General features: G+C 32.6%; 1 protein-coding gene across 1 annotated transcript in view; it reads right to left on the bottom strand.

Moving 5' to 3' along the window:
• Positions 1–14,081, bottom strand: part of CSMD1 (CUB and Sushi multiple domains 1) — a 2,584,888-nt gene that overhangs the window by 482,805 nt on the left and 2,088,002 nt on the right. The window contains exons 31-32 of the mRNA XM_006895025.1: positions 13,237–13,350; positions 10,833–10,928 (exon numbers count right to left, since the gene is read on the bottom strand). Of these exons, the coding sequence (XP_006895087.1) occupies positions 10,833–10,928; positions 13,237–13,350 (210 nt within the window). The remainder of the gene's footprint in view (positions 1–10,832; positions 10,929–13,236; positions 13,351–14,081) is intronic.

The raw sequence follows: 14,081 nt of genomic DNA on the forward strand, positions 1-14,081 counted from the left end.
AAAAAAAAATAATTCTGCCTTCTGAGTCTTCATTTAAATTACAGCCCTCTGAGACATTTTGTTCATGTGCTTTTTTTTTCCTCAAAAAATAACCCCTCCATATGTGAACTGCTTTGCCTAACAAACTGGTGTCATTATTTTTCTTTAATTCAAGTTGAAAAATGACAAATACTATGTGTATAAGTGTAATTAAGAAGGTAATTCCATGAAAATGGCATTTAGAGATGCTTTTAATTAATCAACTTTCAATTAATTGTTGTAAGTATTTTCCAACAAAGGAAAAAGATAATAAAATAGTATAAACTCTAAGAATTGGTTGGGGAAAAAATAAGAACTTACCAAATAAAAATCAGTCTTTTCTAGAACTGAAAATGGAATGCAAAATAATTATAATATTCTATTATAGTAAAATAGTCCTTACAATTATGGTTGTCATATTTGTACATATGCATATTTTACTATAATTTAGTAGTACGAAGTGAGAGAGAAATAGACAAGCAAACAGACAGCAATCCCATGGAGTCTTCCACAATCAGTCTTCAAAAATCCAGTGCAAAACTATAACTGTATTTCATGGCAATTTTTCTATGTAATTTAGATTACTTGGGAATTATCTACTATTCATGACAGTACCCATGCCTGTGTAAGTGACTTCAAGCACAACAACACACCAATTTGCATATTTCCAGGGCATCACCATCATTCGGGGTTTTCAGAGATTAAGAGGAAGGAAACATCAAGTGTCAACTGGATATGTGCTACTACTGATACTTTCCTCAAGATCAGATTATCCATTTTCTCCAAAGATAGCACTTAATGAAGAACACCGCCATGTAGTTTTTAAGACAGATGAGATTTTTCAGAGAAGGAGTGAAAAATGAAGAGAGAGACTAATTTTTATTTTCTCAGCCAATAGGACAGAGAAAGCTTTGAAATTGAGACATCACACTTCTAATGAAAAGTCTGGGGGGAACCAAACCAACAAATAAGTAACTTATCCAGCCCCCCACCCCCCCTGTGAGGTGTTTACTGCCCTGAGAGGTGTATATCCCCCGAGAAGTTTTTAAACCCCCCCCCCCCCCCCCCCCCGCTTTACTCCCTCAACCAATCTTCTAGTCATTGTCCTTAACCTGGATGAGTCAGGCAGCATCAGAGAGAAATTCTATTTTCTGTAGTAATTATTGTCTTTTAGTAAATATTTCACGCTGCTGTGAAACAAAATTGAAATCAGCTCAGTGGAAAAGTGAACAACAAATAAGGTCAGTTTGGAATAGAGTGTGATAACTAAAATGATTGACTTTTCAGATCAGATTGTTACATTGGTTCAGAGACTTGATGCTGTGTTGTGGGGTTTTTCTAATGCGGAAAGAGGTGCTGTTCTGAATTTGCCCAAACCTTTTGGGAAAAAGAATAAACAAAGACCTTGGAGGAACTCATTAAATAGCTATCACTACCACACACTTTGTCCAGCTGAAAAATGCATCTGAAAGTTAGATAAAGAATAAAAATGACAAAGGAACAATTGATGTCTTGAATCGTAGTGCTGGCAAACTCATGGATTGTCAAAAGAGCAAACAAATCTTAAGGAAAGTGCAACAGGGCTCCTTAGAGGCACGGATAGTAAAATTTCATCACACATATTTTGGACATGTTGTCAGGAGGGGCAGGCAGGTCCTTAGGAAAGACATCATGTGGGAAAGGTGAGGGTCCAATAAAAAAAGAGGAAGACTCTCAACAAGATTGATTGACACAGTAACTGTAGCAATGGATTTGAGCATGTTGGAGATTGTGCGGCCATGACAATGTCCAGATATGTTATGAGTTCTTTTCAATAACATAGCAACAACAACAAACACAAATACTATACAACATATATATATATATATATGCAGTTATTTATGGCATCTCTTTTAGAGTCAAAGAAATAATACAGTTCTGAAAATGTTCTGAAAATAATGTGAGATTTAAGTCATCTTTTCTTGGTTCATTTAGCTACAAAAGAACATTTTCTATCCCTCACAATCTCCACTAGATGTGGAAAGTTTTGATTCAATAAAACATTACATTAATTAAGTATTTAATTATGTATGGTCCATCTTTGTAAAATACATTCAATTTTAAGTTCTGGATAAAATATGTGTTCATGAGAAGTAGAAAACAAGCAACTAAGCCTTATTACTTACTATCTAAAATCAGATGAAGCCACAGAAAGTCTAGTAAGTATGTGCTATTGTATGCTTACCAGAATTTCAAGCAAGTAATATATTTGTATGAATTTTTCTTACCAAAGTTATAAAATGCATCTCTCAGACTCTAACTCCATTTTTAAAGATACCTCTCATTATTTTATTAATATTAATATTAGTGTTAATATTAATAGTTTTGGTGGCAAAGTGGTAAAAAGGTGCACTGTAATCTCAAAGGTACTCAGTCCAAGTCCTCCATCTGCTCCTTGGGAGAAAGACAATCTTCTGTGCCATTTCCTGCCTCTGAAAACCTGCTGGAGGGTCACCTATGAGTCAGTTCCTACTCAATGGCAAACAACAATAGAAAGGTAGGGTGTTCTAGGGGCTTAGTGGTAAGAAGTTGAACTTCTAACTCAAAAGAAGTTGGTTTGAATCCACAGGCTACTTAACTGGGGAAAGATGGCAAGCTCCTCCCAAGAGAAGTGTAGCCTCTAAAATCTTGAGAACACTCCAACTAGGCATACACAGAGATAGCAATAGAAATACTGTTGGGATCTACCAGCCACTCTATTGGAGAAAGATGAGAAGTCTTTCCATAAAGGTTTATATTCTTCCCAAAGCTAGGTCTCCATGAGTTGGAATCAATAGGATGGCAGTGCCATCTTTTTTTTTTCTTTCTTGATTAACATTAAAGAAAAGGAAACTTTTCAATAAGAAGATTCTTTAATAAGAAGTCATGAACTAGTGAATGTGGGAGACTGAGCTTGAAAGGGAGAACAGAACCAAGATTAGAGCTGGTGACCCAGGAAAACTGACTAGGAAAGGCAGAGATGTAGCAATTGACATACATAATCCATGCACTATGAGAAACAATGATATAAAACCAAAGATTCTTTTCCTCTTGAAATGATAAATTTTGCATGATGATAATTTTGATGTAAATTAATTATTTTAGTGAATTCAAAGAGATCTTTATTCTTACATAAAAATATTAAGACTATATAAATACAAATAACCAGAAAGATTACTGTGGTTGTTACATGCCGACATGTTCCCTGCAACTCATAGTGACCCTATGTGCCACATCTAAACCCTGCCCTATTTGAGCCATTCTCACTAATTCCAACACACCTGTCCCCATTTCCCCAGTTATTGTGTCAATCTATCTCATCCAGGGTTTTCCTGTCTTGCACTGTCCCTCCAACCTTCTAAGCATGATGTTCTCCAAGGACCAGTCCCTGGACACATGCCCAAAATATGTGAGAGTGAGCTTCCAAATCCTAGGTTCCAAGGAGAAACTTTGTTTTATACTCTCTAAGACAGACTTATTTGTTTTCCTTGTAGTCCATGATATGTTCAATACTCTTCTCCAGCACCACAGCTTAAAGGCATGAGTTCTTCTTCTGTCATCAATAGTATGTTGATAAGACATTATAAACCACCAAGTTTAACTTTAAACCACTAAATTAAGAAACATGTGGACTAGAAAAGACCAAAATAGGAACCAATGCACATGATTGCTAATTGTTCTCCAATAAATTAGTATGTGTCCAAAAAGCAGAAAAGAATGTGTACAATGTTAGTTTCTACTGTCAAATATCTCATGAGCTCAAGAATGATTTTGGTGTTAAAAGATAAATATTTGAGAGCAAAGGTATAAATAAACAGAAAAAGAAAAGAATTAAAAAACACTGTGACTGAGTACTTCACATAATAGAATAAGATAGGTTTTGGCACTTTTGGAAACACTGTCTGTATTGACCTTGTTAAGAAATAGTAATCCATAAACATGGCAATTTTTCTAACACCTTATATGAACGGAGAGCTCTAGTGGCCTAGTGGGTAAAGAGTTATGCTATCAACCCATACGCAAGTGTTTAGAATCCACTAGCTATTCTGTGGAAGGAAGTTGAGCAGTCTCCTTTCATGCACTTTACAGTCTTTGAAAACACATGGGCAGGGGTGTCAGCTATAAGTCAGTTCTGATTAAACACCAAGAGTTGAGTATTGAGTTGTTCCATGAGTAATTTGAACTAAGAGTAACACTAATTTGAACTTGACTAAATACAAGCATTATAGATATTATTCCACTAATTATTTTCTTTGATCCTACTGTTGTTTTTTTCTAATTTGATAGCCTTTTATCTGTAATGATGCATTGGAGCATTTAAATGCTTTTAAATTTGTTAAGGCTTGTTTTGTGATCCTAACATATGATCCTTTCTGGAAAATGCTCTACATTGACTAGAGAACAATGGATAGTGTGGTCTTGTTTCTAAATGTGACTATATTATCCAGTTAGTAAATTGTATTACTTATTTATTTATTTGTGGATTTTAACTTTTCTTAAAAAAATACTTTCTAGTTATTCTGTTCTTCGTGAAAAGTGGTGGTATATCTCCTACTGTTGAAATATATTGGAAACATACAGTCATTTATATTAGTGTCTATTCCTTGGTATGTAACTAGCAAAATGTGAATCATGTACACAGGGAGAATTCATTAGAACTCAACAACCAAAAGGCATAGCTCAGAGATGCTGACACATGTTTCTTTAAATAAACATTGATAAATTATTTCAAACAACTTATTATTAAGAGTCACCTTCTTTAAAATCTTTTCTGGGGATAATTTTCAAATACCCTAGTTACTTTCTCTTTTTTTCCCCCTGAAGAGTTAAATTCAATCAAGTTTTCATATGAGAGTACAAAGTTCAGGACTTAAGATGCAGTGGAGATTATGAAAATCTCCACCATTAACTATCAGAAGATTCTACTTGAGAGTTAAGAACTAGAATGAGGAAAATATTCAGCCTGATGCCTAACACTTATAGTAACCTTGTATAACAAAGTATATCTATATAAAATACTTTCAATGCTGTTAATCTTTACAGAAATTGATGGAATACCAATGGATATATTTCTACAAATAGATGCAGGCCTGGACGTGCTCACCGCCTTACCAATTGACTGGGAGCGATCCATATATATTTTCGTTTTTAAAAAAAGTGATCCAAAACTGTGTGGAAATTATAAAACAATATCACTAATATCATATTCAAACAAAAGCTTGCAGAAGATCTTCCAAAAAAGGACTGGAACAGTACATCAACAGAGAACTACCAGAAATAAAATCTGCATTTAGAAGAGGCTATGTTACTGGGACATCATTGACAACATCAGATGGATCTTGGCCAAAAGTAGAAAGTACCAGAGAGATATTTATCTGTTTCATTGACTATGCAGAAGCATTTGACTTTGTGGTTTACAACAAATTGTGGCTAACCATGAGAAGAATGGAAACCCCAGGATATCTGATAGTGCTCATGTGAAATTTATACTTAGACAAGTAATCAGTCCTCAGAACAGAGCAAGGAAACACTGAATGGTTCAAAATCAGAAAAGGAATATGTCATAGATGTGTCCTGTCTCTATACCTTTTCAATCTATATGCAGAACAGATCATTCTGGAGGCTAGACTTATGAGGAGGTAATGTGACATCAGGAGTGGAGAAAGACTCATTAACAACCTGCATTATGTAGATGGCACAACATAATTGCTAAGACAGAGAAGGACCTGTAGAATTTGTTGCAAGAGGGTTAAGGACTGGAGTTTGAAATATAGATTGAAATTCAAATTCAAGGAAAAAAAAGAGAATCTCACTGCTGGACCAATTGGCGGCACCATGATAAATGGAGAGGAGATTGAGATTAGTAAAAAAAATGACTTGCTGGCATCCACAATCAACATTCTTGATATCAACAGACAGAAAATCAGATGATATATTGGATTAGTAAATTTGCTGTCAGGGAACTCTTTAGGATGCTGAGGAGCAAAAATGCCAGTCTGGAAACTAAGGTATGCCTGATCCAAGTTACTTGCTATGCATCAGACAACTGGACAACGAGTAAAGAAGTCAGAATAATTGATGCCTTTGAGTTGTCATGTTTGAGAAGAGTATAGAACATACCTTGGATTGTCAAGAGAAGAAATAGGTCTGTCCTGGAGAGGGTGAAACTAAGCTTCTCCTTGGAGGCAAGAATTTTGAGGCTCTGTCTCCCATACTTTTAGTATGTTGCCAGGAGGGACCAGTCTTTAAATAGGAACATTTTGCTTGGAAGAATAGGCAACAGCACAGGAGAGGAAGATTCTGGATAGGATGGATTAACACAGTAACTGGGATAATGAGGGTAGGTGTGTCAGAGGCTGTGAGACTGGTTCAGCATAGAGCAGGGTTCGGAACTATCGTACATAAGGTCTCTATGAATCAAGGTCAACTTGACAAAACAGCAATCATTAGAGGAACAGGCTAATACATCTTTCTCCTCTGGGGTGGCAGAATGTTTAAACACCAATCTTTGGTTGCAACCTAGTGTTTAACCCACTGCATATTCAAAATTCCTTGCCTGAAAGCAAACACAAAAAGTTTTTAATATATCCAATGTTTTAAAGGGATAATTCCTTTTTTTTTTTGTTTTTTGGTTTTCAAGATTAGTGTGTGCTTGGTTGTTTTGTGGTTGTTGTTGTTTGTTTTGTTTTGGGTTTGTTTGGTTTTTTTCTTTAAATGTAGGTGAATATAAAATTCTCACATTTCAGCAGGAGAAAGAATAGACTTATTTTCACAATAGATCTCTGCCCTAATTGCTGTATCAAAACTCAACATGATTATTACAAAGCTGAGCTCAGTGGCTGTTGACTTGGAGTAGATGAAAAGCTGGAACAGCAAGAAAACATGCTTCAGTCCCAAACTATAAAAGACTTTAAATGATTACTGTATCGTACTGGGGACATGTGGTAATTAAGGTCAGTTTCTAGCCTCCATGTGTAACTAGTAAATTATAAATCATGTACATATCCATTACCCTGAGTGGATAAATACACTTGAAAATTCATGAAAGATAAACCAACAATCAACAAAGTCCACTAATGCTGATGCTGACACATTATTTTCAAATGAATGCTGAAAAATTATGCAAAACCTATTATTATTATGAAGAATGGAGTTTGCTAGCGTAACTGAGTCCCTTTTTTCCTTTGTGCTTTCCTAATATAATCTGGTACTTCCTAGTAGTGAAGATAGAGGACTAAAAAAAATAAATAAAAAGCCAGCAAAAATGTGGTTAGAATACTTCAAGCAAAGCCTCAGTGTGATCTGTTTCTTCTTAAGTTCAAAGGGATTGTAGTATCCTCCTTAACTTTTCCACAAAAAAAGAGTCAGAATGGTGTGGTTGTGGGTTAGAGAGCAAAGGATTAGAGAAGATCTTTGTCTATCTGAAATAGCATATGCATTATCTTTTTGCACCATAGCACTACTACACTTATTTTTAATTGAAGCCTTTAAATAGCTCTTTGTAACTGAATTACCCTGTCTTTTAATAAAAGTTAGGTATTTTTAATCCATGGAAGTCATAACATTCTGTGCAATTTTGAGCTTTAATAATTTATATAAGATTCAAGTTGTAAGTCCGTATGAAAGCAATATTCAAGAATTTTTTGCCCAATAGAGTTGAACTAATTTCTACGCTTCCATATAAATGACATCTTCTAAAAAGCAATGTTTAAGTTTTCATATGAATAGCTGTGAAGTGATATTTTAATTGCTTTCATGTTTCTACTTGGTTTTGGTTGGTTTTCCCCTCCTCTTTTCTCCAAAGAATTCAGTACTGACAAAAAGATACCATTTTTGCACAATCTCACTGGTAAAAACATGGACACAAAAAAGGTCTATTCAGGCCATTTAATATATATTTAAATTTGTTATAGGCTGGGAAATAAAGTCTTTTACATTCAAGAAAATACATGTCTAATATGTGATAAATTATTCTACTTTCATCTAGTATATACATCTAATACATACATTTTAGTAGTTGTCATTGTTCTTAATTGTCATCAGAATCATGTTATGCATTTTACATTAATAGTCCTGTAATCTTAATGCAAGCAGCTTATAAGACCTCATTGATTCTTCACTTTCATGATGCTGCTGAGTGGATTTGAACTGACAAAAGGTTCGCAGTTGAGTATAAACTAATCAATGTCTTAAAATACATGTGTATGCACATATATGTCTGTGAATGTATTTTTTCATCACTGTTTAAAAATTATTGTTCTATTGGATGGCCAACAGGTACATGAAGAAAAGCTCAAAATCACTGGCAGTTAGAGAGATGCAAATAAAAATCACGATGAGATACCACCTCACTTCAGCAGCAGTGGCATAGTTCAACAGGATAGCAATTAATAAATTTTGAAGAGCATGTGGAGAGATAGAACTTTTATACATGTTGGTGGACCACTCTGGAAGGCAGTTTGATAAGTCCACAAATAGCTGAACACAGAAATTCCATATGACCCAGCTATTCCACTGGTTTGAATACACTCCAAGAAAAATAAGAACTGAGGCACAAACAGAAACTCGTACCCCAGTGTTCATAGCCGTGTTATTCACCATAGCAAGAACATGGAAACAGCCTAAATGTCCAATCACATTCGAATGTATTGAGAAATTATAGTACATTCACATGATGAAATGCAGCACATAGGAGCAATGATTTTGTAAATTACTACCTAACTTTGGAGGGACTGGAGAGCATTATGCTATCTAAACTATCTCAGTCCCATGAGTCCATACAGTATGACCATTATTGTAGATTGCTTAAGAGGATCCAAAGAGGAGAGGGTGGGAGCCACGGGGTGAGGATGGGTTAGGGGGTGCGGTGTGGTTAATCCTAGGGTCACAATTCGCTGGGTGGAAGGAGGACTGGGTAAAGGAAAAGGGAAAAATCTAGTGTGAAAACAACGTAAAGGAACTTTGTTAGTAACTGGTATAAAATAAAAATTTTATTTTAAATAAAAATAAACAAAATTATTGCTTTAATACATTTAAAGTCTTATCACTAAATACGTTATTTGTTTTGTTAATGTTGTGTACTACAGAGTCAGAACCAACTCATAGTTGACACTCCTGTGGGTTTTCACAGGCAGTTAATTGCACACAAAGATAATCCCTATCCTGCCCCTGCAAAAATATTGATAGTGATCGTATACATCCTTAAAAGTATGAAAACTTTTTTCTAAAATTATGCTTTTTGAAGACTCTATTTGATGATAGGTCTACAGAGAGTAATTTGCATCAGAGATTTTTATCTAATGAACTGATAAATTTTAAAATCTTTTAAAAATCAAAGGCAGCTGTACACAATGGTAATTACTTGCATTTTTTAAAGGACTAAAAGTAAACTTAAGCTATGTGATTTTAGAATGTTAATATGTTATGCAGAGTTATTTTGTTGAACATCTGCTTATTTTGGCATAGTAATATAGACATTTATTTTTATGACATTAACACTGGAAAAAGATGTTGTTTATGGTGTACACTATGCAAAGCAATGCAGAAATTAGTTATAACTAAATTTAAAGCTGTAAAATACATTTTGCTTCACATGTCCATTATCCACTTATTCAATAGCATCATTATTCAAGTAACTGATATTTAAATTGGATTAAAGATATTTGTTATCCTATACACCTGTCAAATACCCTTGATTCTCTTCATTACTCATTAAACCAGTTCATTGGTGAATACAAAACAGCGTTATAGTGAAATATATTCAGGCTAAAGGCTTTACAGTGTTAAATCATTAGAAAATATTTATAAAGGATAAATAAAGCAAAAATCCTTCATAAAAATAATCCTTCATATTTTTTAAAAATACTTTGTTTTTAAGAATGTTTTCTGTAGAAGTCTTTACTAAAGAGAAAAAAAACCCTATTAATAAGAAAAAATTTCACCACTATTTTTGAAAAAAGTATTTTAGAACTGCAAGCAATCTCTAGCCTCAAGTGAAAGAGATATCGAGAAAAATGAACTATGAGTTTTTATTTTTGAGCACATAATTTATCTCTAAAGATTATAATTTCAAATATCAACCTATTATCTACATCTGACTAAAGGTCTGGTGTAAGTAATTTACCTGTGATTCTGAAAATTCATACTTATTGAATATAAGGACAAAATATAAATAGTGAAAAATATCCCACTTTCTAAAAATTGATTTTTAAGCAGTTTCAAACATTTTAATATGCTCTAAATATAGAAATAAGCATAAATGTGTACAAGAGCCAAAGGGCACACATGCACCCACTCACCTCAAAAAACGGGTATTTTTTTAGATGTGTAATTATTTATTTTTTTTGTTTTATTTTTACTAAATTTTCCTGGTGGTCTCTTTAAATCAGTTTTACAATAAAATGCAGAATCGCATAACACATTTTTTAAAGTATTTTTATTAACACTGTTACTGATATCTAGAACACTTTTTAAATTTTATGATAAAATGGTTTTTAGTTATTATAGTATATTTTAAATCATTGTATGACATATTGCTAAAATAATTTAATAAAATTTATTTTCTCACGAGGAAGATATGAATAGTTATGAATAAGTGAATACTATTGCATCATTTCTGAGGCATATTTGATTTAGTGGTCAGGAGAACTATATGACCCCTTTATTAATTTTTAGTATAAATACACAAATACTACATATAAGTTAAGTAATAGAAAATATAAGCCAAATATCTTCAGTAGTTTGTCTGAAAATAGTAATTTGCACAGTATTATAATAAAATTCAAAGCAATATTTACCTTGGTAAACAAAATGGAACCCTCTGGCAGATGCACCACTTTTTGCACTAAATCTGAGCAGAATTTGATTAGATGTAGCCAAAGGTAGTGTTTCCCCTAGAGGTAAAAATAGACATGCTGCATGAACTCCATTCTAGTGGTTAATATAATAATATAATCATCAATTTTTAATTATACATTTACTATTTAAACTGTCATGAATACAATAGAGACAAGTTTATGAGCGGTTCCCAGGAGCTAAGACGAGTAAGCATGGGAGACCTGGCTTTAATATAGAAACACAGATTTTGTTTAGGGTGATAAAAAGTTTTGGATATAGTGATGAAGGTTACAAAACATTGCTAAGATAATAAATACTATTAAATTATTCACTTAAAAGTAATTAAAATGACAAATCTTTTGTTTGTACCTTGTTAGATGCCATCAAGTCAAATACGACTCATAGTGATTTTAAGAACAACAGAAATAAACCCTGTCCTGTCCTGAGCTATCCTCATCATTACTGACTTCAGCTCAATGAGACAGAAAATTGAAGTGAAAAAAACCAAAAAACACCCCAAACCCAAACTTTGGTATTTGGAACCACATATATTGTTTCAGTTAGGATTTTAAATCTTTTTCACTTGCTTGTACTTTCTATACATCTTAACCTCATATTTATAATATTGAATATAATTTCTCTCTATGTTAAAATAGATACATTTTCAAAAAGGCAATAAAAAAATAAAAAAAAATAGATACATTTTCTACATATTATAATAAAACCAATAAATTATTTGGCAAAGATGCAGAATCCTCTCCTCGCTGACCCTCCAGCAGGTTTTCTGAGATTGTAAACCACATGGAATGAGATTGCTCATCTGCCTCCCTACGAGTTGCTGTTGGATTTGAACTGTCAGAGAGGAGCCTGCCTGTGGGTTAGCAGCATAACTCCCTGGGGACTATGCCACAAGTGCTCCCCAGAATTATAATATTAATTTAACATTAATCTCTGAAGGAAGCTCTGATAGCAGTTATTATTAATTTACATTACAGGAAACAGAAGAATTAAATTAATTATTTACTCAGAATCACTTTAATTAACATAATTTTACCTGAAATAAATAATACTTATTAATTTAAAACTCATTAGAAAATTTGGAAAAGTCTTCAAAATACATATGTTAGTATTTTAAAGTACATTAACAACAAGACCAGTGGTTTCTCTTAAGTATAGCTAAGCAGAGTATGAATCTGATATTATATTTTAAATAGGCAGCAATCCTTTAAATGTCTATCTTCTCTTGTATTTCTAGGACTATATAAGGACAATCATAGAACTTAATAACACAAAAATTTTAAATCACTTAATTTATAAAAGTAAAAAATGGAAATAACTGCATCTGGTTGATTAACATCTATGATGAATTCTGATAATAGCAGTAGTTTTGATAAATGTTGAAAATCTAATGATATTATAAATAAAAAAGAGTTCAACATTGATAATTGTACTTTTAAAAATTATAATAATACAATAAATAAAAATAATAGATAAGGTAAGCAGTAAGAGGCTGATTTATTTTGCTTCATTAATACAAAAGAATACCCTTCAGGATTGAAAGTGGTGGTATTTGCTCCATATTCGTGTTTGTCTACTCATTTGAGAAAGACCACTAAATGTAATTTTAAGTAAAAGCATTTTGTTGTTCAGTCCTGTTGAATCAAGATTCACTCAAAGCTGACCCTCTAGTGGGCTTTTAGAGGCAGTATATCATACAGGAGTAAATCTTTCTTCTATAGAACAGTTGGTGGGTTTGAACCTCTTACCTTTAGATTGGCAGTGAAGTTTCTTACCATTAAGATATCAATAAAAGTATAGGATAAAAAAAATCACTTTTTTAGTAACAGCCGGTATTTTATAAAGTCTTATGTATGGTTACATGGATAAATACATGTATACATAAATAGGCCAGAGTGCATACTAACTATTTTATTTAAATAATGCATGAAATATATAGTTTGGCAAACACTATTTATGTGGATGTTATATGCTAATAATGGAGTATGTCTGCATATATACATAATAATATAAATGTTTATTAATAATGTTTATGTGTACTAAAACTTTATTGATTTATAACAAAATTATTGTAGTAATTTTATCTAGCAAAAAAGGAAAACAGAACAGAAAATAGAAACACAAGATGTGAATTATATATTTCATAACTTTATTAAATATAAAATGTTAAAATAAAACCTGTGATTTTGTACATGGAATACAATGACTTGAAATCTCATTTCTAAAACAAGTTCTTACTGAAAAATCTGAATATTTAATTTCTCATGCACTTAAAAAGAGAGTTTAATCAGTTAATCATACAAGTTATTTACATGATATTAAAGTAAAAAATCTTTGGAAGTTTACCTGAATGAGACCCAGAGAGTGAGCTGAGAAGTCTGGTCTGTGGATGAGTTCCATCAAAAAGCTCTGCCAAGTCATTCAGTGCTGTCTGAAAATATGCAAACTGTCCAAACACCACTGTAAAACAAAAAGAATGAGCTGGGACCAGATGCATTCTTTCAAAAATGAAATGGATATTTTAGTTCTATGATAATTCCCTAAAGGATTCCTTCAGGGACCCATTGATTCTCTGAAGAATTGCTATCCTAAGAGTCTATTAGAAAATAGACTGTTTTCTCTAATTTCTCAAAGTTTATAACAAAGAAAAACACTTTTTTTCCTTCTCTATTCTTTGTCACCATACTCAAGGCAGAAAGATTATTGCTTGCTATATACTTTGAACATTAAGACAAATGAGGATTATATTTTAAATATGCATTATGTCAGGATAGTAAATGAATAATAGTATTGATTTTATTCTATAATAACTAGTGACATTTTTAAAAATGTACATTAAGGAATGGGATGAGGCCTTCTATTGACCTCTAAAGTGTGGTAATTTGGTGAAGAATTTAAAATTTCTCTCCAACTGTTACCATAAAGCTGAATTTGTAGTGATACATTACAATGAATACAGAATTCAGCACTCAGTTATAGAAATTGTTGTTACTCTGAACAATTTGATTTCATGAATTATGTGAATTACACAAATATTTCTTCCAAATAAAACATAACTACATATTTTACTACTTTGAATTTAATGAGTACTATGTTTTTAAATTGAGCCTTTACAATATTTGGAAAATATACAGTATTTTGATTTGGTATCTTTTTTACAAGTTATGAGCAGATAACATCTTCTTTATAGA

This window comes from Elephantulus edwardii, unplaced genomic scaffold, assembly GCF_000299155.1.
Source record: "Elephantulus edwardii isolate Elephantulus edwardi_28Jun2011 unplaced genomic scaffold, EleEdw1.0 scaffold00154, whole genome shotgun sequence".
Taxonomy (NCBI): domain Eukaryota; kingdom Metazoa; phylum Chordata; class Mammalia; order Macroscelidea; family Macroscelididae; genus Elephantulus; species Elephantulus edwardii.